A 24,506-nucleotide genomic window follows, 5' to 3' on the forward strand; every position below is an offset into this window, starting at 1 on the left:
GCTTTGGGTACTTGATGCCAGCTCTGTAGAGTTCAAGCAGTTCTGTGCTCATTTAGCAGAATAGTACTGAAAAGCTGTGTAACAATTATCTTGTGCTTAAATATTGCAAATAGGCACGTTTCTATAAAAGAAAATTAATCTAACAGGGCCAGGTTTTCTCAGAAGAACATAGATTTCAGTCTGTCTTCTTAGGTAACTTCAGGTCAAAGGAAATAACTTTCAAAAATAACACAATTCTGCAATGCTTGGACAGCAATGAGTTGGAAACTGCGTTGAGTGAAAATTATAGTATTTCAAAAATAATGCGCTAAGATCTTTTTCATAGAAAAACATGTTGTGTTCCGCTGTGGAACAAAAAAAAAAGAAAGAAAAGAAAACCCTGTAAGTTACAAACTGATCTCTAGGCACCCATTATTCTTCTCCACAAGCAATGGCAAAACCTAAAGAAATAATCCAGAAGAACTGTTAGATTCTCATGGGAAAGTTCTTTATTATACCATTTACCCACTGTCATTAATAATCTACAAATTGCATCTAAGATTGCAGACTACATTAGATTCCAAATATTTTTGTTATAACCCCAGACACTTTCCCGCAGAACAGCTAAGGAATTTGACCCAAAGTCCTTTGTAGACCTACATCTTCTGACCCAGTTTTCTGTTTCGTGGTCTCAGTATCAATAAATATTTTTACTAGCAAGTGTATTGCTTAACACTTGTAATTTAAGAATGATGAGCTCAATCACTCAAAATTAGGGTTCAGCCTTATATTCAGTGAGATGTGAACTGATGCTTTGCTCTGTGATCACATCTGAACAATGTCTGTTTTGTGTATGTGGGGCTCAAATCACCTCCCTTTGAGACAGTGGAATATTTTTATGTGCCCACCTTGGATTTCTGTTACAGTTTAATCTATTTGTAATGTATTGCCAACATTTATTAGAATTAGAAGAAGAGGTATGTAGATATTTAGCTGAACATTCATCCATGCTAATATTGTAGGATAACCACTTCCTCTCAAGAACACTTTGTAAAAAGTCCGTATACTGTGAACTAGTTTGCAGCTAGAAGTTGTACAGTACTCTGCTGCAATTTTTGTCATAGGTTACTTATTCAAGTCACTATCTTTCTTTCCTATAGTGTCAGGCACAAGAGAGCCCTTGTCTGAAAAAGGAAAATAAAGATAGTTCTAGAGCAGAAATAAAAATGATGACTGTTGTTAATTGAAATCGTAGAATGTTACTTAGATAAGACATCTTGGAGTACAAATACTGCTAACAAAGTCAAAGCCATCATTAAGAGGGTCATGTGGTGAGAGCCAAGGTCTCAGTTTAACTCAAAACTGAATTTGCTATTACTGGTCTTGGAATACTCAGCGCTTCACAGTGCTTAATCAAAGGGAAACAGTAACCAGCTGTAGTTAGGAAAACTAAGCCTTGCACTTATAAATACTCTAACTTTTAATGATGGATGCTTAAACTTAAAGTATCTTCACAAATAAATCACACTCCATGGTTTATGCTAATTACTTCATAAATGGCTGGATTACCTTCGCAAGTCGTCACTCAAAACTTATTCTCAAAACTTATTCTAGAAATGGAAATGCACCTACAGACTGAAATGGGCTTGAGTCAGGCACTGAGCGTATAAAGATATATAAAGTATACTCTCTACATGTAAACTTATCTCTTCCTCGCAAAAAAATAAATGCTACTTTGAGATAATTTGCAGTGTTTAAACTGATTTTCAAAAATACAGGTTTTATTAAGAAAGCAGGAACCTAAAAGAAAATAAGAATTAACGTAAGAATGTCATTAGGGTCAGGGTTTGGCTATCCAACCCCATAATTTTTTGTTATTCAATATCTTGGCAATTATTAAATTAATCTGTTATTTAAAGAACAATCAAAAATAAGTCAACCCACATTTTCTATGTGCTGTCAACAAAAGAGAAAAAAAATGAGATTTTTTAAAAATATGAATTGCTTTCATATTTTCCAGTAAGCTAATCCCTTTATAGCAAAAAAAGAAAAAAAGGAAAAGAAAAAGCAAAAAGAAAAGAAAAATAAACAGAAATGGAAAAGGAAAGAGAGAAAGAAAGAGAGTAAGAGGAAAAGAAAGAGAAAAAGAAAGGTAGTATATCAGAAAAGTGAGATGATGGACTGATAAATGTTCCATGGCAGCTTTAATTGCTAAAGAGTCAGAAATACATTTTGGCTAATGTAGCATCTCAGTGCTTTTGCAGTTTTATGAGGTATTGCTTCAATATGTTAGCCAACTTTTAATGCAAGTATGTCAACTAAAGTTCTCCAGCAATTCTCACTAGATACATGACCAGTTTTTGCTTTCTGCAGTTCTTTGCATTACAGAGTTTAATTGCTGATATTCAAGACCACTAAGAATTATGATTTTTATTATAAATTAGCAAAGATTATTGTTTATCTGACCAAAATCAGTTACCTAATGTTTTTAATGTATCGACATCAATTTTTAGAACAAACAGAAAAAAAAGTTTTTTCTAATTGCAAATCTGATTTTTGGAGAATTCCAATATTTTCATTTAGTTTCAATTGGGAAAGCACCATTAATTGTATTGTTAACTCATGAATGTAGATATAAATATTCTTTTGTAGGTCCAGCAACTTACTAAATAAAATAATCAATGAATGCATTAAGTATGGGTATTAGAATTGCAAGGAGTCATTTGAGTTCAAGCTTGCCGAATTTGCACGCGCAACCCTAGAAGTTATGAATGTATAAGTCAGACAGCAGTCCCACAGTCAAATGTTTTAAAATCTGCCCTACTAACCTCTCATGTTCTTGTGTGATGACATGCTGGACTTGAATGCTGATCAAAATTCTGGCCTTACTACCAGTGACCCAAAAGGCAAGTGCCCTTCTGTTTGAACTGAACTACTTACCGCTCCCCTAGGTCAATACCATAAACGCAAATAAATGTTTTGCTTTTTTTTTCCAATTGATTTTTTTCCAATTGATTGTTTGCACATTAACTTAAGACATAAAATAGAAATAAAAGCAAAAATCAGAGAGGGATATCCTCAGTATAGAAACAAGGAAATATACAGCTACAGTCATCCTAACCTGAAGAAAGACTTCTGCACTAGTTTTATTTATGCAGAATGAAATATGAGTGTTCCCTTTACTTTGCTGTATATCACATGCAAATTAACTGTTAAATTCATAGGAATTGCCTAATTAATTAAACACTGGCCTGGGTATTGCAGTTTCACTGAGCATTGTGTTCTGTTCATTGTCAATAAAAAGAGGTCAGTCATGATGGAATTGTTGATCAGGATGATGCTAAACCCTTTGTGTGAATGTCAAGTGGGAAATTTAAGATTTGTCCACTGACTGCATTTGTTTGGCAGTAAAAGATAAATAACAATACAAATTAGATTCAGATTGTTTAAGGCATGAGTGTATTAGTGGCAGGAATGGAACAATCTGTAGACATTAAAATGGTAATGGTTTTTAAAAACCGCTTAATCTTGAGCTATGCCATCATTTGCTAAAATGTTTCTGCATTTGTTCCTCAGTAGAAGCTTGCCAAACTGCTGTACTTGATCGTGTTTAAAATGTGTAAATAAATATGCAGTTCAATTTCCCATGAAATAAATAATCATTTGCCTTTTCAGATGTAGCTAGTTTACTTCTAAACAAATCAGCTTGCCACATAAAACAAGCAAAGCATCAAGAGCCTATTTCTTCTCATTTGGAGCTTTATATACATACATCAGAATACTCCTGCAGATTTCCTGGAGTAGTTTGGGCAGTAAATTATAATCAGTCTTCTCGAAGACATTTTATGTTGTATTCATTTTACCGTATCCATCTTATATGACCCTGAAGGAAAGCAAATGTTCTCTGTATTTCACTATACTTTATGTTTAGACTGTATGTTTTTATATGGCTGTTTTTCTGTAACCATGCCAAGTATGCATGATACCATGCACATAAATGGTTTTGACCTATGCCCATTTGGAGTCAAAGGTGTGCTGTAGTTACACTGACCTTGGCAATGGTGGACAGATCTTAATCTCTGAGTTTTGTTTAGATGTTTGTTGAAGTCAAGGAGCATCTACAAAGAAAAGTCAATGTTTCACATACCTCAGTAGTTGTTGAAGTCTCAAGTGCACCTCTGAAAATGGGAGCTTCCAGACTTACAGAATATTCATGTGTTAAGAGGTCTCTGCAGCAACATCAGCTTTTGAAGAACCCTGTAGTAACCAAAACCCTCAAAATTTAGGAGACCCCCAAAGACTTTTTTTTTTTTTTTTTTTCTTTCTTTGCGAAAAGTATCAAATTATGCAATCTAGACTGGTAGAATTCTTTATTAAAGGTCTTTGTAATTAGTGTAAAATCCTATATCATGTTACCAGCATGTCAACAATTGTATGTTGTGTAAGTTCCTCTTCACTCCAAAAGCAACACTAATTACACTGTTTGGCATCTAGGTGCAATTTAAAGCCGCTGTGTGGGTAATTTTATCTTTACCCCTCAATAATATATATTTTTAATGACCAGTTTAGGAAACACTGTAAATTACTATTTTTTTTTAAGAAACTGGATATAGCTATTCATTATTATTCTTGGGTTTTATTTGTGTCAAAGCTTTCCAAAAGGAACAAATACCTTGGAGTTTGATTATGTAGTTGACAAAGCTATGCACATCTCTATTTGCTAATTCAGTTTCTCTCTTGCAATTTATTTGGCATTGTAGCAGTTGTGAAAAGGCTAAAGAATAAAAAAATCACTGTGGACCAAAACTTAAAATAAAAAATAAATCTGATCACAGTAATCTGCTTTTTCAAAGGATGTTTTTAATGACAAGGAATATGTAATGAATATGATGAGGATTCCATAGAAGAAAGAGAAAAATGAGGAAATGTTGAAGGGTCTTTTCTTGCAGTTAATGTGAAACGTTTTCATTGGAGAACTTCATAGCACTGGCCACGTGGTCCATCTGTAAGTACTTTAAAAGCCTGGAGATAGATGGGGTGACTTCTAGCAATTCCATCCATTGATGTTCTCATTAGTATCAATGTCTTTTTTTTTTTTCCCCTGACAAGTAGGATGAGATGCGCTCCACCTCTTAGCTCTTCAGTTCCATTCTTATATCTTCTAAATAGCCCACAGTTGAACTGCTTGAGATGTTTACTTATAAAACTTATGCGTGGGAAGGTGGTGATCTCCACTGTTCGGTATTCATAGTTAAGCTCAGTAGTGCTATAAAATGTAAATATTACCACTGCTTAAAAGTAATAATTTTACACTTTAAACAAGCAGTAATATATATTAAACAAATGATAGATAGAAGCTGACACAGTGAAAGGATGCTTTGTAATGACAGGAGATTTAAAAGGTTGTATGAATGTCATAATATATTCAGCCGAGTAGTAATATACATATCAAAGATGATTTGGAAGAGGAAAACTTATTAAAATTGGAAAACACTGCTGTGAATTTTTAAAGCCAGGTACACTTGTGAAGAATTGCTAATATTAGGAAACTCATATCAGTTTGTAATGTATTTACAATATAACACAGCTTGATTGATGAAAAAATGATACAAACGTGGCTTAGGCATCTTTACGTTTAACACTTCTCTTTATAGTGAACTTTGGAGTTTAATAGATCATGAATCTAGGAGATCATGAATTTAGTAGACCGTGAATCTTAGTAATTCCATACAAGAGAACACATATACATTTCCTTAAATAATACAGAATTTTAAATTTCCTTAAATAATACATATGTGGAGATGATGACAGATACTGCATATAATTCTTTCATATGTGGTCATCCCAGTCATTGCTTCATATCTATACAAACAACATTCTTGTAAAGCACACTGTGGAAACATCCAATGAGCATTTTAGTTCTAGAATTTATTACATTTTTTTGAATGAAAATCCTGGTCATCTTTGCTATTTGTACTTCAGCTTTTACATCTGGGCAGTCCTGGAGAATGCCAGCTTGATTCCTGCTAGATGAAATTAAATCAAAATTTTAATGTATATTACCACTAATGGTTGCTTTGTTCAGGCAACAAGAAAAGCAAATTTGAAATACACCCCTACAGTGTAAACAAGGTAGATGTTAGTTCTCTATTACTGCATGTTTCAAATAGATCTGTTACTATTGTGCCACCTTGCTAAAGTAGGGATAGCCAGTACTCATCGAAGTTGTATTTTTCTTATGCATGTGATCTTATTATTTATAGATATTCTTTACAAATCATTTCTCAGAATTTCTCTCTTCTGTATGTTTATATACAAGCAGAAATGATCAATAAACAAAAATTTTAAATACTCATGAAGAAAATACTATTCAACTGACATTGCTGTTATTACATTCTGTATTTCTAGAATTCAATTCTCCCAGTAGCTAAACATCATGGCATTGAAGCAGGTGGTTTATTTATACTGGAAAAATAGTCTTCAGTATAAATTGCTTCTTTGCAGCTTGGTAGTGTGTTCTAGACATAAAGCTGTGGAAAAGAATAGTTAGGACACATGCAATACAACAGTGACTTTTGCAATATTTATGAGCCTTCATAATTCACAGGAAATCAACTAAGTTTTCAATCTTTGTATTCAGAATTCAGCTTAGACGTTATCTAACATTTTAAAATATCTGAGATGTTTCTTAGTACAAACCACAGCTACTTGAATATGGCTCAAAAGCCCTACTAAAAAACACACATTGCCTAACACAGAAATTATATTATCTCATCTTCTCGCTGACTGTCAAAAAGCAATACCTGAGTTATAAGAACCCTCTGATATGATTTGTTTTATGCCCATTGTTTTAAATAGTTATCACAAAATCGGGTACCCACTTTGCCTCTGGATTCACTGTTATGCCACACCCTCAAAAGTGAGCTCAGATTTATCCAGACATCAGCTTTAACTAATATCTAAAGTCTGTAGAAATTCTGAGTTTGATATTTTTGCAAAAGATTTGCAGTTCACTTTAAACCTAGTGATCTGAAATTCTATATTATCACACACTGTCACAAATGTGAGCAGCTGGAATAGAAGGCTGAGGGATGTTGTCAAATTCATTGTTATACAAAGTCCTTTTGTAAATTTCAAATTCTATGTATTCAAAACTTGTGAAGGTTTGCAAAGTTTCTAGTGTGGGATTGGTAAGATACTATTTTTCAAGCTGTAGTTATTTATGAGAAACCATTTCCTGATAATGTGAGATGAATGGCCTTTCTGGAGTTTCCGGTCTGAAAGGGCTGAAAGTTGGACTAGATGAACTTAGTGGTCTTTTTCAACTTTAGATATCCTGTGGTTCTATGGAACAGAGTAGAAACCAATGATGCAACAACTTTCTGGTGTTCTAAGCCTCCAGCAACAGTGAGGATGATACTGTTCATTTTCCTTCTTCATTCTGAACTTTGCTTTGATTAGGTGTGTTTATAGTGACACCAAGTTGTTCTCAAGTCAGTAAGGCTATATGTAGTAGTAGCAATATTTTAGCTTGGGCTCAGGTTACAGGCCTGAGCCAGAGAGCTTATCTGTCTCTTTTTATACGATAGAATGACTAGGTCTTTTTTTTTTTTTTTTTTTTTTTTTTTTTTCATACAGTTTAACTGCTCTCAGAAATGTTATTACTGGCATATGCATTATTTTTTATAAATTGCATTAAAGATGTTCCAGTCTCTAACACCATTTATTTTTGGTGGAAAAAAAAAGCAACAACAACAAAAAACAAGTAGCCCAATGTGTGAGTGTGATATAAACATTTCATTCATTCATTTAAAAAAAGGGATAAGTGAGAGAAATGTGGGTTGAAAATGTGGCCAGCATCCTGGAAAGCATATGATAGTAGTTGGGCACATATCTGCATTTCAGTTGAATGGTTAAAGTTTGTTCCAGGCCATTAGGGTTGAACATTTGCAACCAATAGTTATGTGAGTAACAGATATTTGAGTGCAGAATGCACAACATTTTCCACTTACTCTACCCTGGTGCTAGTATGTTTTTTCTTTCTCTAAAAAAATAGGAATGATCAAATTTGACATATATGAAATGTAATCCCAAAGTAACAACTAATCTTGATCCAAAACATACAAACTTCTATAGTGCTGGTCTGCGCTGAAAAAAATACACTGAAAGGCCTGGAGGGAAATGGCTGAATTTACAGAGATGCTCAAGCTCCCATTTGGGGCTGAGTTGAATACCAGGGAAATTCAGAATATTTTTTCAAGTCTTTGTGCATGCATTTAGGTTGCCAATTTGAAAATATTGCCCTAATTGTTTTCAGTTCAAACAATCATAGTGAAATTCTTCCAGACTTTGTAGGCTACTTCTTCTTGGCCAAAACAACTGCTAGCTAAAATATCTTTTTTACTACCTCCTAAAAATGATTGATATGATTGTGTATTGGCAAGAAATATATGCTAACACAACAATGGGATTTTATTCCAATCATAACTTGACTGTAAGTCCCACAGTCATCACTGTGACATTAAGCAATAATATTAGAATTCTTGCCATCATTACAGAAAAATAATTAAAAAAAGAAGAAAAACATACATAAAGGATTTTTTTCCCTTGAATCATGCTGTTAAAGCTCACTATCATGAAATTGCATATGAATCCAAACAGCCATTTAAATGTTTATAGGATTAAAATCCTACCTAAGCCATATGTTTATTGCGATCATGTACTTGACTCCTAGTGTCTGTCATCATAACCATGGACATAATAGCAGCATATTTTTGTAAAAAGATTTTTAAAAATTGAAGTTGATTGTAAAATATGCCATATAGATCAATAATTTTAGATCTGAAGGTATGTGGCCTAAAACAAAGCACAACAGTGCAGTATTTCTATGATAAAACAAATTAAGTTTTCACTGGAAACATGCAGTACTGTATTTAAATAAACTGAATTGTGTTTAATGTTATTGGCATACTCAAATTATCTCCAAATTTCAAAGAAACATTCCATACTGCAGAATAAGGGGAATATACATTTTCTACTTTTTTGTTTCCTCAAACATAGTCTTGTCCAGTATCATTATAGTTCTCTGTTCCTTGTAATTCATTTTGTTCCCTTAAGCATTTTTCAGTATTTGTCGTCTGAAGAGCAAAAGTGAAAACTGATCTGAAAATCAGGGATTGCTGAATGCTACTCAAGAGATTTATTATCTCTTAGTCATTGAAGCAAGTCCTGTAGCAGTGTCCCTTGCCATGAAATAATGGCAGCATGGTTCTAAGCCAGGAAATGAAAAATAGTTCAGCCAGTGATGGCATTTGGGATTCCAGTAGACAAAGAAATGGATTGGCTGTCCTGCTTGGAAATACAGAGACTAAGCCAGTTGAGAGTGATATTGATTTCCTTTAATAGTGGATGTTACAGTCAAACAGTGGAGAGTGAACAAGCATTAAGTTAGCTTAGCTGAAAAAGACATTTCAAATTTCAAACCTTACCTTTGCCTGTTATGGGTGCACTTATGTTAGGAAAATGTTTCTGGTTGAAGCCAGTCTAAGAGAGAAGATGCTAAGCCTGTGGTATGCAGAGCTTTGTAATTCAGGTGGTCATGAAGCAATGTCCTGCCTTAAGCACTGATGGCAGTAAGTGGCTTACTGAAGAGTGTGAATTTCAGGTTGGCCAGAGAATGTCTTCTTACTTAAAGATGAGTTGTTCTGTAATCCCTTTCACCCAGCTCTGAACATCTCCCTCCTTTCCAAGTCAGTTTGTCTCTAAGTTGCCTTACTAATACTTTGCCACCTGAGGGATTCAGTCTCAAGAAAAAATAGGATAAGAAAGAAGCACTTGGTGTGGAAAGAGGCTTGTGCAGCAAGGGTGGTGTTCACTCCGTCCCTACTCCACTACCTTGAGTGTATTTTCTAGTTATTCCTCTCTAAAGGAGAAACTCTTATATGAAGAAATAGAGTTGCAGTTTATGAAATGAGTTGATCAAATAAATAAAAAAACAATAACAAAAAACCACGTTTTTTTTTAAGAAACAATTTTATATGTAATAAATATAACTGTATGAAATTTCTCATACGTACAAGCAAAAGGAAGAGATTCAAATGTAAAAGAAAATCAGGTTTTAATACACTTTTCTCAATGTTTCAGAACAAGTGCTGTGGTCTGCATTTTGCTTTAGGCATCACATTTCACCAAGTTCAGCTTGTTCTTCTTTATAGGGTCACTATTTTGCCATTAAAGAGGGAGGAAGACAGAAAGGCAAGGATAATCAGATCACCAAAGCCAAGTTCCTGGTCTGAATTATCCCTGAATTGTTTGTGCGTCTGCACGTACACTGTTCAGATTGGAGACGATTAGTGTTCTAACATAGGCACCTAAGTCACACAAGCACTCAGCATGACTGCTCTCCAAGTTGTGTATTATCAGTTCTTCTATTACACTTCAAAAATTCCAGGCCATCTTAAGAAATTATAACTCACTTCTTAAAAGCATGCTTTATCATGCCTTCATATGTGCAACTATAGCAAATATAATTATGAATGAATTCCAACTGCTTGTATTTCATTCAAGGAGTAGATTAATATATACTTTCATACTTGAAAAATAAATTACTATTTCGAGGTAAAGCATGGAGCTAATGCTTGGGGGGAGAGCAGTGGATGTAGTCTACCTTGATTTCAGCAAGGCATTTGATACTGTCCCCCATGACATCCTTATAACAAAGCTGAGGAAATGTGGGATAGATAAGTGGATAGTGAGGTGGGTTGAGAACTGGCTGACTGGCAGAGCGCAGAGGGTCGTTGTTGGCAGTGCAGAGTACAGTTGGAGGCCTGTAACTAGCGGTGTTCCTCAGGGGTCGGTGCTGGGTCCAGTCTTGTTCAACATCTTGATCAGTGACCTTGATGAGGGAATAGTGGCCACCCTCAGCAAGTTTGCTGATGATACGAAGTTGGGAGGATTGGCTGACACGCCTGAAGGCTGTGCTGCCATTCGGCGAGACCTGGAAAGGCTGGGCAAAAAAAAAAAGGATGAGGTTTAACAAAAGCAAGTGTAGAGTCTTGCATCTGGGGAGGAATAATTCCATTCACCAGTACAGGCTGGGGGATGAGCTGCTGGAGGGGAGCCCTGCGGAGAGGGACCTGGGTGTCCTGGTGGACGACAGGTTGGCCATGAGCCAGCAGTGTGCCCTTGTGGCCAAGAGGGCCAATGGCATCCTGGGGTGCATTAAAAAGAGCGTGGCCAGCAGGTCAAGGGAGGTGATCCTCCCCCTCTACTCTGCCCTGGTGAGGCCTCATCTGGAGTACTGTGTCCAGTTCCGGGCTCCCCAGTACAAAAAAGACAGGGATCTCTTGGAAAGAGTCCAGCAGAGGGCCACAAAGATGGTGAAGGGCCTGGAGCATCTCTCCTATGAAGAAAGGCTGAGTGAACTGGGTCTGTTTAGCCTCGAGAAAAGAAGACTGAGAGGGGACCTGATCCAGGTCTATAAATATCTAAGGTGTGGGGGGCAGAATAGCAAGGCTGGACTTTTTCAGTGGTGAGTGGAGACAGGACAAGGGGAAACAGCCAGAAATTGCAGCATAGGAAGTTCCGTACAAATGTGTGCGAGAACTTCTTTACAGTGAGGTGATGGAGTACTGGAACAGGCTGCCCAGGGAGGTGGTGGAGTCTCCTTCTCTGGAGATGTTCAAGACCTGCCTGGATGCCGACCTGTGCGACTTGCTGTAGGGAACCTGCTTTGGCAGGGGGGTTGGACTCGATGATCTCTGGAGGTCCCTTCCAACCCCTACAATTCTGTGATTCTAATTTTATTTTCCAATTCATTTTGTATGATATTTGTGCAGATGCTCTATATGAACTGATACAGAAATAAGTTAGAAAGGAAAAGATAAAATGTGTGCAAATGTGGAAAGTGTTTTCTAATGCTCTGACTTAAAATTCAGACTTTCTTGCAAGCTTCCTCTCTACTCTTAGTTTTTCTTCATTAATAAGATATTTTGGTATGAATAGGGTTTTTTCCCTACTCCATTCAGGTATCAAATTTCTTTGTTCCTTACCTTCCCCTTGAAAGCGAAGAGAAGAAGGTGCTTATATTTGAGTCTATTTTGAAACTCTGTACTGGCACTTCAAATAAACGAAGACAGTTCCTCAGTGAATGAAAAGTGGAGTAAAAATTATTAAAAAGGTTCTTATTGACTCACCGTGGCTTCAACATAACAGGAACCACAACAGCTAATTACATTTCATATACGGAGACTTATGCAAGGTTTTTGCTATGCAATGACTGTCCAAAGATGATACTGTTGTAAAGGAAAAAGGCTCAGACCAAAAGATTTACTTAACTTAAAAAGAGCTTTACTGTTTAAACAAAACATTCTCCATAAACATTAAATATAGGCATTAAACATAGACTTCCTTTTATTTAACGCAGCAATAAAGTTCAAGAGGAGTCCTTAGCCTATTACTGATTGTTTACTCCCATATTAACAGAGACACAAAGGACAATTTCAGTCAGCAGGTGTTCAGAAATGCTTATTATAATATTAACTTAAGAGACTCACAGTGGAACTTACTGAAAGGACAAAACCCCTTTCATTACTTTGTCAGTAGCTTTATTTTCCACTGCAGTCATGGAGGCTGTACACAGTGACATATTTTAGTGGAATATTTCAGTATTTAAAAGAAAGATTTTTTTTCTGACTGTATATACACACATTTTATTTTCTGTGAATGTTCAGTTCCTGAGACTTGCTGGCATGTTCATTCTCTCAAAATGAGTTTCAAATATGCAAGAGCATGTCAGCATGGAAGCTGAATGTTGAAAATCAAAAGCTGCTGGGAGGATGGTGGGCATGGAAGCAGTGTCATGTGAATTATCCAAATAGTTACAAAGCAACTGAAAAGTCTAATGATTGGAAGGAACTTCTTTGCCCATGATCTAGTGAGGGTAATATCTCGTGTCTGTGAAATGATCTTAAATTAGAGCAGCTGAAAGAAGTATCTGAAAGAAGTATAATTTGCTCATGCACACTCTATTACTAGAAAAGAAAACTAAATTAGACTTTTTTTTTCCTAATTAGTTGTTCAACTCAATCTCTGCCTTCAGTCCTCTGTCTTCACTTGGTGATATCTAAATCCTTTGCCAGTGACCTCACAGTCAGTGACTGGTGAGGACATGCACTTGGCTACACAACTTCATTGAAAGATTAGATTTGATAGTTGTGAAAGGGAAAAACATTCATTTACTTCTTGTGAAAGTTAAAGTTTTCTTTTGAATTTGTCTCTAGCATGGTCAAGGAGATGTTCCAGAAAAAATATTTGTTTAGATTTTATTATGTGCTGTGGAAAAAAAATATTTGTGAGCCAAAAGTTTCATATTTTTATAGTTCTTTAGATGACAATAACATGTTCTTTGGCAGTTACCAAAAATGTCTGTAAAGGGCTATAGATACATATAATATGCAAAAAATATGTATGAAAAATATAATAGACCATAGATTTGTAAAAATATCCAATATTTGGTAAAATGAACCAGTGTAAATCGTAGATATCTATCTTTTACAATTTCAATTAGAAAGGTTTATTTTTTTTTCTTAACCTGATAAATTTAATCCTTGCAGTTTAATTTTTAATTTCCATAAATCCATACATATACACCCAAATTAATGTTTCTAGCAAAATTTTCTGTAGAATATAATTCCTACTAACCTTTATAGCTTCTGACCATTTTGTCAGGGAACCCATGTAGTAACCTACTCAGCATCATAATTCTGTAGTGAAAATTTTCTTCTGAATCACAGTGCTTTCTTCTTTTCATTCCAGCTTGGTGAACTGATAGAAACATCAATATCCTTTTTATTTTTTCTCCTCATTTATGTGGAAGATGTACTCTATACTGTACAAGTCTTATGCCACCCTCGTCATGTGAGTGAAAGAAAAAATGAAATGCCAAATGGGGAATGTCTCTCCCGTCTATTAAATGGCAGCATTCAGGCTAGCTGTATAGTGCATACTTTCTGACATGCTTCAGTATTTAACTGAGGGCCACAAATGGAGTTGTTAGAAAAGGTCTTTGAGCCAGTCACATGTTGGGCACAACAGAATAGTAGTTACTCCTGAGTTCTCAAAGAGGAGTGAATAATTTAGAATTGTGATGACTCTTTATGTCTTTCATCTCCTTTTCTGAGCTAGTTTAAAAGATTCAATAAATATTATAAATATTATAAATATTTCTAAATGCACAATGTTCAAATAGAACCAGATTGGGAATAAAATCAAATTAGTTTTCTTTGTTGTGTTTTTTTTTTTTTCCTGTCTTTAGAGGTTTCACTTATTCATAATAGTTTTGAGAAATTCATTCAGTACAATTCAGAGGTTGTTCCCTGTTAAGAATTTTCCCTCCTTTCCTTTTATTGGCCCCATTTCTCCCACACACAAATCCACAGAACCACAGATGCTCCATTACAATGATGTCAGTCTTGCTACATGCTCCAGCTGTTTCGTAGGTGCATTTATAAAGTTCAACCTTTTACGTATGCCATAAATGTATATTTCATGTATAAACATAAAGCTAACACACTGCAGATCACTCTAAGTGTAATTTTAATGGAGGTTTAGCAAGTTTAAAAAATACTGAGAAGTGTTTAATCTTTCTGTTGGCAACATTTTTATAGCAGGTTTTCCAATTTTTTTTTTCTTTCTGGAGCTAAGTTCAGATATTCCCCACCCCTTCCACGATTTCATTTTATGTGATTATTGGAAGATGCAGGGAGTTGTTTTAGTGAGACAATACGTATTTTACATAACAATATCTGAGGAAAAATGTTTCTCTCCACATCATCTTGGTCCTCAAACCCTCAGTCAAGATTCTATGCATTTAGCAGTATACCACACTGAAAAACACCTAATTCCTGGAACATTCAGATTTCACAGATTCTTGAGTATTGGCAGAAATTGTAAATATTGCATATAAATTCTGATCAAAAGTTTTAAGAAATTATTAAAAATTGTCTCTGAACATTAAAGCTTTTTTTTTTTTTTTTTTTCCCTTGTGTTCTGAATTTCAAAGAAAGGGTTCAACAGTGCCTCTTTGGCCCTTCAGCCATCCTCTTTTCTCTTTGTGAGTGCTGAAGAATTCAGCTCATTGCAGCTATGTGGACCATTAAACTGTGCCCACAGGTTCCTTCCCTGGTCTCCCCTGGGTGCTTTCCTTCTTACAACCAGTATCTTTACTTCTCTCTCTCTCCCTTTCAGTTGCATACTTTTTCTTAATTTGATTGTAGTCCTGAGTTATCACCATATTTGTACCATATAATTGGCATTATTCTAAAATAAATCTCCCCACTTATAAAGATTTTGAGGTTTAATCTCTGTTTTATTGGCCTAGAAATAAAATGAGTCTCAGGAGGCCAGATGAAAGCTGTTTCAACAATTCATGTTGCTTCATGCCATGCAAGATGCAGAGTGAATAAAGCCCCTGATGTGATTCTAGAGGTGATAAGTGGGACTTGGAGCTATTACCATCTGGTTGCAGAAGAGCCTGCTTTATTTTTGCTGATTGGTTTCATGTGTACTTGATAATTCCAGATCATAAATACATAGCTAGTTTTTAATTATGGAGAAAAGATTCAGTATCGAAGGAAAGAAAAAGAAGATAAGTTCCTTGGCTATTCAGCTATGTTCCAATTCCAGGTATTAGGCATTAACACAGCATCAGAATTAACCTGTCTGTTCCATTCCACCTGTGTACCAGCCATTATGTGCATCTCAAAATGTGTGAGTATTTTCCATCAGCTGAGCAAAGCATTGCCCAAGACTCTCTTCTTCTGCAAGGTTTAGAGATTTAGTACAATATGTGAAGTCAATGAGATTTGTGACTGTAACACAGTATTATTGACAGGCTCAAAATACCTTAATAACACTTATTGCTAAGAAATATTGAAAATATTACCATTAATTATTTTTTTTTAATTTACAGGTCCTTTGTAATCCAGCAAATCCCGAGCAGCAATCTCTTTATGGTGGTAGTAGATAACGAATGCTTCTGTGATTCTGTCCCACCAATTACCATGGCGCCTATAGAAATAAGATATATCCTTTTATTTGCATAGTTGTCAAGAAGAGATTCAAGATGTAAACACTGAAAATGTTCTTCTTACATAAAGTGACTTAAGAACTTCAAAGAATGCATCACAGCTGGGGCTGGTTGAAATTAAGCCAGCTGAGAATGCATTCTTACTTACTTTCAAGGAGAATTCACATGTTTAGATATTTAGGACAGCCAGTAAAATTTAAGCAAATACACTTATATGCATTTTTAAGTATCGGAAGGTCATAGTCTCTATTTTTAGGCAGTGGGACTTCATTCACTTTATGAACTAAGTATGTAAGTTCCTTCTGAGAGTAGAAATCCTGATATTAGAACTTCTGAAATCTCTGATTGTATAAGCATTTTAAGACTAGGCTGGAGTATTGAAACCATTTCAGAATCCTGCTTTACAAATGTATAAAAAATTAGCAAACTGAAGATAGCAATTGATTTTTAGCTGTCATACTTTTTATTCTGTGCTGTTCTGTATACTTCAGGATTTGTTTTTTCTAATGAGTTGGAATTTATCAAAAGCAGTGTGCTTTTATTACAGACATTATTTAAAGACAGATTAATAGTGTTAGTGCAAATGATACTGTCTGAACAAGGGACTGCTGAGGAGAAAGCCATAGAATTACATTGTTATTCTTGTGTTGACCACACACCTCACCTTGGATCTTTGAATGAAAGAAAAATGTGAGGAGTTGAAAGATTTTCCCTGCATGCATTTCAAAGCACTCAAATGAACTCAGGATATTTAAATGCAATGTTCAGAAGATTTCTCCTTAATTACATCGTACATAATGAATCCCTTAAGTGTGAACGTTTAAAATCTCAGAAGATAAGAAGACGCCCAGAATCTTGCCATGGATTTCACCCTGAAGTAAGTTTCTACTTTTTTATTATTATTATTTTAGTCTCTAGTAGAAGTTGTATTCCTTTTAAAAAAAGGCAAATAGGAAAGCTGTCTTATAACATGAAACTCATCAGAAAATATTTGGAGTACTCAGAACATTTTACTAAAGGAAGCAGGTGGCATTGTAAGCGTAGAAAAAATTTTTAGTACTCCTGTAGACAGTGTTTTGTCTTGTTACTTTTGTAGACTGTTTTATGTCATGTAATAGAATGTGGTAGACATAAGCACAGATTGGTAGCCAGGAATATGGCAGCTAATTTTGCCTGAGCACTCATTGCAGGATTCTTCATTAGAGATGGCTGGGAACTTTAGTTAGTGTTAGTTATTTAGTTAATTAGTGTTTTCTATTTCGGAAACTAACTCCACAATATCAGGTGTGATGGAATATTCATCATATTTACACATAGTATTTCTTGGGACAGGTCACTACACGTATTTACCACCCTGTGTTCTCCATAGCACTGATGGACAGTAAGGAGATCTGATAGAGAACAGGACACAATTGCAGTGATTTCTGCAGTAGATGAGACACCTTTTTTACACAAGAGTAGTTTTTTTAGTGCCTCTGGTTCTGTAATGGAATGTAGAATGAGACTTAAAATGTTGCATGGAGGACACTGTATGATTCTTGTTGGTCCTGCTTGCTTTTAGTCTGCAGCTTAACTTGCTGAAATGAAAATGAATACCTGTGGTTTTTTTTTTGAGTGTATTTATTTCACGGCTTTTGTGGTTTGTATCAATCATCTGCTTATGCAGTTTCATAAATTCTCATATATCATAATTGGAAGTCTTGTCTTGTATTTATCTTTTTTTTTCTTTTCTTTTCTTTTTTCCTCTTCAGGAAAATGCAAGAGAATGTGGTGGTGTCCCAGGTCTTAGTGCTAAGCCTCCTTTTGTTATTCTTCCTCTGCTATTGACAATTTTCTCAAGGTGACATTGACTGATGTGTTCAATTGGCATGCTAATACATGGATAAACTGTGAACTGGGAAATGGTGCAACATAGAGGATATGAAATATAGTCAGAGCATCAGCATTTCATGATTTTAAACTGTAGGTGATATAAATTCTTAAAGATGTGTTGAAAAAAAAAAGATTTATCTTTTTACTTTGCTAGTCATGCAGATGTGAATTTGGCATATGGTAGTTATGATTCATCAAAAAAGGACTTGGTAGATAGAGATGATCATTGCTTTGTCCCATTGAAAATAATTTAAAATGGTGTACTTTTTCAATAAAGTATATTAAAATCACAGTTTCAGAGTGCATTTTAACTCCAATAATACATTTGTTCAATTAATTGTTAATGGGAAGGGAATAAACTAAGCCAAATATGTTTTTCTTATGCTCTTAGCCTCTTTCTGAAAAGGTAACAAAAAGAAAATGTGGAGTTAGCTTTTATAATAAGGCAGAATAGCTTTTATTAAGTCAAGGAAACACATGTGCATATATGAAGCTGAGCAGGTAATAGACTGTGTTGATTTATAGTGAAGTTTTGCTTTCTGGAAATAGCTATAAAATATCTTAGTCACATTTTAGAGAGTGAGCCAAAGCCCGATTAAAGCCTTTTCCCTAACTTGGGCAAGCTTTACATCAGATCATTTGATTTGGTTGCATATGGCAAAATTAAATACTTTCATCTGTTACAATTTGTAATGTGCATAAAAGGATGATACTGTTCTGTTAGTACTCTGCCTTACAGAGAGCGAGTCAGCTAGGACTTGCTGGAAATTCATAAGCAGAGAAAGCTTGACTTGCAATGCATCTGTGTCAGCAGAAATTGTTATGGCTTTCACTGAGAATCCATTGAGGCTTAGCCTCACTGGGCAAAGACCAATCTTTCTTAATTCTTGGCCTTATGTTCTTCCACATAAGGGAAATAAGAAGATAAAGGAAAAAAGTTCTTGCTGTCTTTAAAAGCTCTGCACAAAGACTGCTATTTATCCTACCCATCGTAAAATGAATTTTTTCTTGCAGTTGGTAGTAATGTCCCTATTACGGATGTGTTTGTTGAAGATCTTGATCTTTGAGATATGTTAATCTCTGGTTTATGTTTGGATTTTTATCTGAGGTAGAGCTCTGTCAAGAGAATAGCCCTGCTCAGCCATCAGCTTCTAACAGTGCAATGCATTAGATACAAAATAAAATGACGCTGTTCTAAATCTGATCTAGAAAACTGCAGTTTCCTAACTGGAAGCAAGAATGCTTTTAACATTAAGCTATGTATTCTAGGTGAGAGCAGGGGACAAATGTTGCTGGGAGAGAGACTTTATCTTAAACATGACCATGCTGCTAGTAGGAGGAAGACTAGTAAAATAGAATTTCCACTGAATGCTTTAATGGGTTTGAATACACTGGTACTTCCCTCTGGGTTCTGTTACTGATCCGCAAAGATCAAGGCATTCTCTACACTCGAACTGACACAGATATTGTGCAGATATTTGTTGTGTTTTTTTATCATCTTCCATTATTCTCTCAAAAATTAATCTCAGTACTTTATTAACAGTATTCCAGTTTCTGATCTTCCTTCTGAGTTTCCAGAATGCACGATGCTACATCTTTCTAATGTTTTTGTATGTCTGATCCTTGTTTTTTCTCAGTGCAAGTGAAATGGGTAATGCTTATATAGGTGGTTATTCCTTGTTAGTAAAAGTAAATAAGAAATCTTTCTTAATAGAGACATTGAAACATTCTGCACAAAAAATGTTTATTCTGACTGATGTGCAAATCATCATTGCTTACAGAGAAAAGAAAGCTATTGTAAGAGAAATTTTATTTCTGCTGTCCCAAGATGGAAATACCTAATATTTTATTCTTTAGTTTCAGAAAGGGGAGGCAGTTTTTCTAACTAGGATGGAGCAAGAGAGTAACGAAAGAGATTAAGATGTGACAATGTAAAACAGTGTTATTAAAGAGATGAAAATATGAGTGTATAAATGAACATTGCTCAGAAAAACTGTGGCAGTTTATTCTCATGAAGTAAGAAACTTACAAAGGCAAAATGTACTGGTGTACAAAAGTCAGTGTTTAAACAATGATACAAAAAAATTGGTAAGTGTAAAGTCATATTTCATTAGTTGTCATTTCTTTGTTAATGAAGACATCATTCTAATTTTGAATTAATTCTTGTTGAACTTTATGAACCTGAATTTACCACGCATCAGAAAGTCAGTAGTTGAAGAAGATTTTGCTTTGGGTTCAGATGTCTGGATCCTTGCATGTCTCTCTATTCAGCTGAGCAGGACTGGTCAATAACATCTAGGTTGATTTTTGTATTATCATTCATGAGTGCATGAAACAGACCAACAGAAGTGTGGTGATAATGCTGTGAGATCTCTTAATTATTTGATCTAACTGGCTGCATCTATTACTAATATAGTACTAGAGATGTCTCAGCCTTCAGCTCAGAGCAGCTTCCATACAAACTGCCTATGTCCAAACGCAGAAATGATGATAATGAGTTTTCTGGGATAGAACTAGCTGACACAGGCAGAAAGCATGCCACGGGCTATTTGAATCAGGTTTACAGAAAAGCTGATCTCATTTTAATGCACAGGAATGTTCCTGTCTGTTGAACTTACCCTTCTGTACGTGGTCATTAGCTCTGAAACATGGAGAAAGTGTGAAGATGTGGTGAAGTGGTTCTGTGCTGTCAAACCATTGCTTATAGCAGGTCATAGAAGGTGAAATTAGATTTCATAACCTCACTAATCCTAAATGCTGCTACTTTCAAATCCTAAAAAATGTCATGCAAGGTCTGATCCAAAGCTCAGTGCAGTGAACAAAAAACAGATGTATAGCTATGCATATATACAGCTGCCTATATGAAACTATGCATTTTTTAATAAACAGGAAATTCAGACATCATCCATAGTTTTTATCTCTCTAAATCTGAAGTCAAACCCAAACAGAACCAGGAGAACTGTACAATGTGTTTCTACACAGCAAGAGGCATAGTTGAAAGCTTTGGCTTCTACAGGGGTTGAATTCTCTTTTTTTTTTTTTTTTTTTTTACTTTTTTCTTTTCTGCTCTCTTTGGTAATGGCATTGATTTTCAACTTATTAACCCCAGCTGCCTCATCTTCCTTTAATCTTGATACAACAAAAGATGTTTGGGAGCTCAGGACCAGGCACGGATACACCATTTTCAAATGGCTTTGTGTGGGGAAACTGACTGCCCATAACTGTCAGTGCTGCAAACACACCTCTAAAATCCTGTAAGTCAGAGAGCCTAGGGCAGGTTTTTGCAGCTGTGCTATCTCTTCTCTTGTCTCCATGACACTGAGACTGCCTGACCCACTCCATTTTGCTGCCAGGGCTGATTCTGCAATACATATGCTCAGCAAAGCAGGTGATTGCCTAAGGCAGGAAGATATTGAAAGCAGTGGTGATTTTCCCCCCTCTCATTGTGTAAATGGCTTCAAGAGACTGGTTTGGTTTTCTTCTGATAGCAAGAGCCCCAGAACAAGGCACTGGTCTGTTTATCCCTTTGGGTGCAGAAGGCAAGTTTGGCTCAGAAAGTCTGAGGCTAGAATAAGGCAGTTATTTCCATTTGCCTCTGGCCTCCAAGGACTTTTTACATCCTGGCACTTTCTGTGCCTCACAGATTCCCACTCATGCAACTTTAATGTAAATAGGCATTCACAATTGGAAAGTTTTCCACAGAACAGTGCTTCATAATCTTGCAACTGTGGAAAATATTGAGATTACTTTATTTTCCTGCCTGATTATTCTGTTCCCTGAGCTGTCCAAGATCCTTCCACTAGTATGTTTTTTTCTTCTTGTCCAAATTCTTCCCCATGGTTCTGAATTTTTCAAGTATGTATTTAGCTGTCTTGCTATTTATCTGGTTTACAACAGTGTACTCTCTGACAGGCCCAGCTCCCATGTATGTACTTAGAATGAGAGATATGGTTCCCATATATAGCATCTACAGAAGATCTCACTGGAGTTTATCACTTACAGTCCACTCTGAAGGCAGTTTTCTCTCATCATTAGCTTTTGGCCATTAGGCTCAGATCCTATTTCTGCCAATATAACATTTTTTTTTCTTCCTGTAGCTCCTTGGGAGGATTTACATCATCTTCAAAAGTCAGCTCTTTGTTTCTTCCCAATGGTATTCTTGAAGCTGGTTGTTATAAGTTGGATATACTGAATCATACTGCAATTTTGTGATGCTCTGAGTGAAAGGATATGTTTCCAGTTATTTCAGAGTTTTTTCCTCCTCCTTCCCATAGTGACTAGTCAAAGAATTAAATGTTATTTTATTGTTTGTATTTCCAGTAAAAGTTATTTTAAATCTCCACAGCTCTGACTAGCAGATGTTTTGAAGAATTTCAAAGCCCGCTGTTCATCAAGAAGCCACTGACTTTTCATTGACATTTTTTCTATCAGAGGTGGAACTAGTAGCACTTTCACATTATACTTCACTTAGATCTAGGTTAAAGCCTTTCCATAACAAGTATCACAAAATATATGCAGTATATTTTAAAAATTATACTATTCATAATATTTGTAGAAAGCTAGATGACTTTCAATAATCAGTTTTAAGAATATGAAACTTCACTTCCAGGATTAGATATAACTGAAACTGAAATTAGAGTAAGCATGGTATGTTCTTCCACTGTGAAGGTTATTATATTTATCTATATAGGTATTTTACTTATCTAATCACTTCCTTTAGTTTTTTTTTTTTTTTTTTTTTTCCTCCAGGAAATCCTTAATAAATAGAGAAAAATAATTAGAGGCTGGTATCTAAATTTTAAATGATTTTCTGCAAAGTCTGTAAGTGGCCATATTTATGATTAGCCAGTAGAGATTTGAGCTGATCTGACCATCCAAGGTATGAGATGTTGAAATCTTAATAATACTTTTTCCATTTCCTCATTGTTAACAGATTTGGTCATTGTTTTGGCAGATAGAGCCAGGCAATTGTGTTTATGCCAAGCTGCTGTACAACACCTCACCCACCAAGTGTCAAAAGCTCACTTGTTCTCTGCTCTGCTGCTGAGAGTTTCTGGCAACATAAGAATCTGTGCACAGATTGTCTATGCACAGATTTGTAGCTACTTCACCCCCCCTCCCTCCCGAATTAACAAAAAAGCATTAAAGAAAAATCAGTGCAGGATCAAGATAAGTGGCATGAAAGCTGTTGTATTTCTTGTGATAATAGTAATTAAAAGGCCTGTGTTATATTTAAATGAAATTGAGGCTAAATTTCTAGTTATGTCAAAGCAGTGTAGAATCCTCACTGCTTATTGGGGAGCTCATTCAGGAATGGTTATCTCTTACTGAATTCTTTTACAAAGGGTTATAAGGAGTTGACAGCTATTAGGGCCTCTGTAAGATCAAGCTCCAAAGCTGGCATCTTTTTTGCTCCAAATGTGATCTTGAACTGCACTTACATATGTTTAAAAGAGCCTTGTAAGAAGGGGTTACTGTTGACAATTCCGAGTCAAATTTGAACCTTAACACTAGAAGTTCAAGTGGTTAATGCTGGGTTTGTTTGACTATGTTAGGATTTAGTTTGCTGCTTTAACATGCTGCATATTTCACTTACAGAAGAAGTGGAAGATCAGATTTCAGTTCATAGCAAGAAGTGTTTTGAATCAGCTATTTAAATGTCTTAGAAAAAGTGCTAAATGTTTGATAGAGGATGACTAGTTGGGGCTAGTTGGGATGGCTGAATTAATCAAGAATGCTTTTGGCAGACATGCAAATGTGCAGATGGCTCCTGAGACAGGAAATAAAGAATTGTTTTCTTTCATTTCTTTGTTAGTGTTCTGGCACTGATCAGTTTGGTTTAACTGGAAAATGAGTTTTTTTCATTTGCTTATGTTATTTGTGGGGGGAGGTAGAATTAATTTGTAAGCTTCCAGCTGTGTTGTTGGATGTTTTTATACCATTTCCGAGGCATTGCTGTGATATGTACAATAGGTAAGATAGAATCTCAAGTTCTTGTTAATATCCTATTATCAGCTATATCTAATGAAGCAGTTTAGGTACATCTGTCTCCTGTGTACACATAAAAGCAAAATAATTTGGTGAAAATGAAACCTTCTTATATTGCTTCTTTCTAAAAGTCCAAACCAAAATGAAGTCACAATTAATTTTGTAATTTCATTTTCTCTGACAGATTTAAAAAGCAGGACACAGAAGCTAGTGATTAACATTCTAATAGAGACTTGTGATTTCCCATCATTAGAACTTTGTGGTTTTCAGGGAGATGTTTTGGTTTAAAGCAGACATTCTTTCTGCTTTTTCTTCTTTGCTCTTCCAAAGTTCAATAGATAATTTCAAGAGCTCAAAGGAAGTCTATCATCCAGCGAAACTGTGAAGAAAAAGTTTTGAATTCTGCTTAAAATCTGAAGTTAATGTGATACGCTAAAATTCATACAAGTATGGATTCAATAAGAGGTATTTAATTATTATCCTTTATGTCCCCATCATTATATGAGCAGAGATCTCAGAAGGAGAATTGCTATTTTTCGCTGATAAAACCTTTCTTGGCAGAAATACTCTGGATTTTGTT

At 35.4% G+C, this 24,506-nt stretch overlaps 1 protein-coding gene across 4 annotated transcripts in view; it reads left to right on the forward strand.

The window, feature by feature from the left end:
- The window catches only part of CACNA2D3 (calcium voltage-gated channel auxiliary subunit alpha2delta 3), a 466,453-nt gene extending 448,012 nt beyond the window's left edge, over positions 1 to 18,441 (forward strand). For 2 of the 4 annotated variants that reach the window (XM_052678865.1, XM_052678867.1), the window contains 3 exons: positions 15,950 to 16,062; positions 16,861 to 16,943; positions 17,818 to 18,440. In XM_052678865.1, coding sequence (XP_052534825.1) covers positions 15,950 to 16,062; positions 16,861 to 16,943; positions 17,818 to 17,910 — 289 coding nt within the window. In that variant the 3' untranslated portion in view covers positions 17,911 to 18,440. Of the gene's footprint in view, positions 1 to 15,949; positions 16,063 to 16,860; positions 16,944 to 17,817 lie in introns of all 4 variants that reach the window. The other 2 variants (XM_052678868.1, XM_052678866.1) reach the window with 2 other exon arrangements.
- The last annotated feature ends 6,065 nt before the right edge of the window (positions 18,442 to 24,506 follow it).

Source organism: Tympanuchus pallidicinctus, unplaced genomic scaffold (genome assembly GCF_026119805.1).
Source record: "Tympanuchus pallidicinctus isolate F22 unplaced genomic scaffold, pur_lepc_1.0 scaffold17, whole genome shotgun sequence".
Classification (NCBI taxonomy): domain Eukaryota; kingdom Metazoa; phylum Chordata; class Aves; order Galliformes; family Phasianidae; genus Tympanuchus; species Tympanuchus pallidicinctus.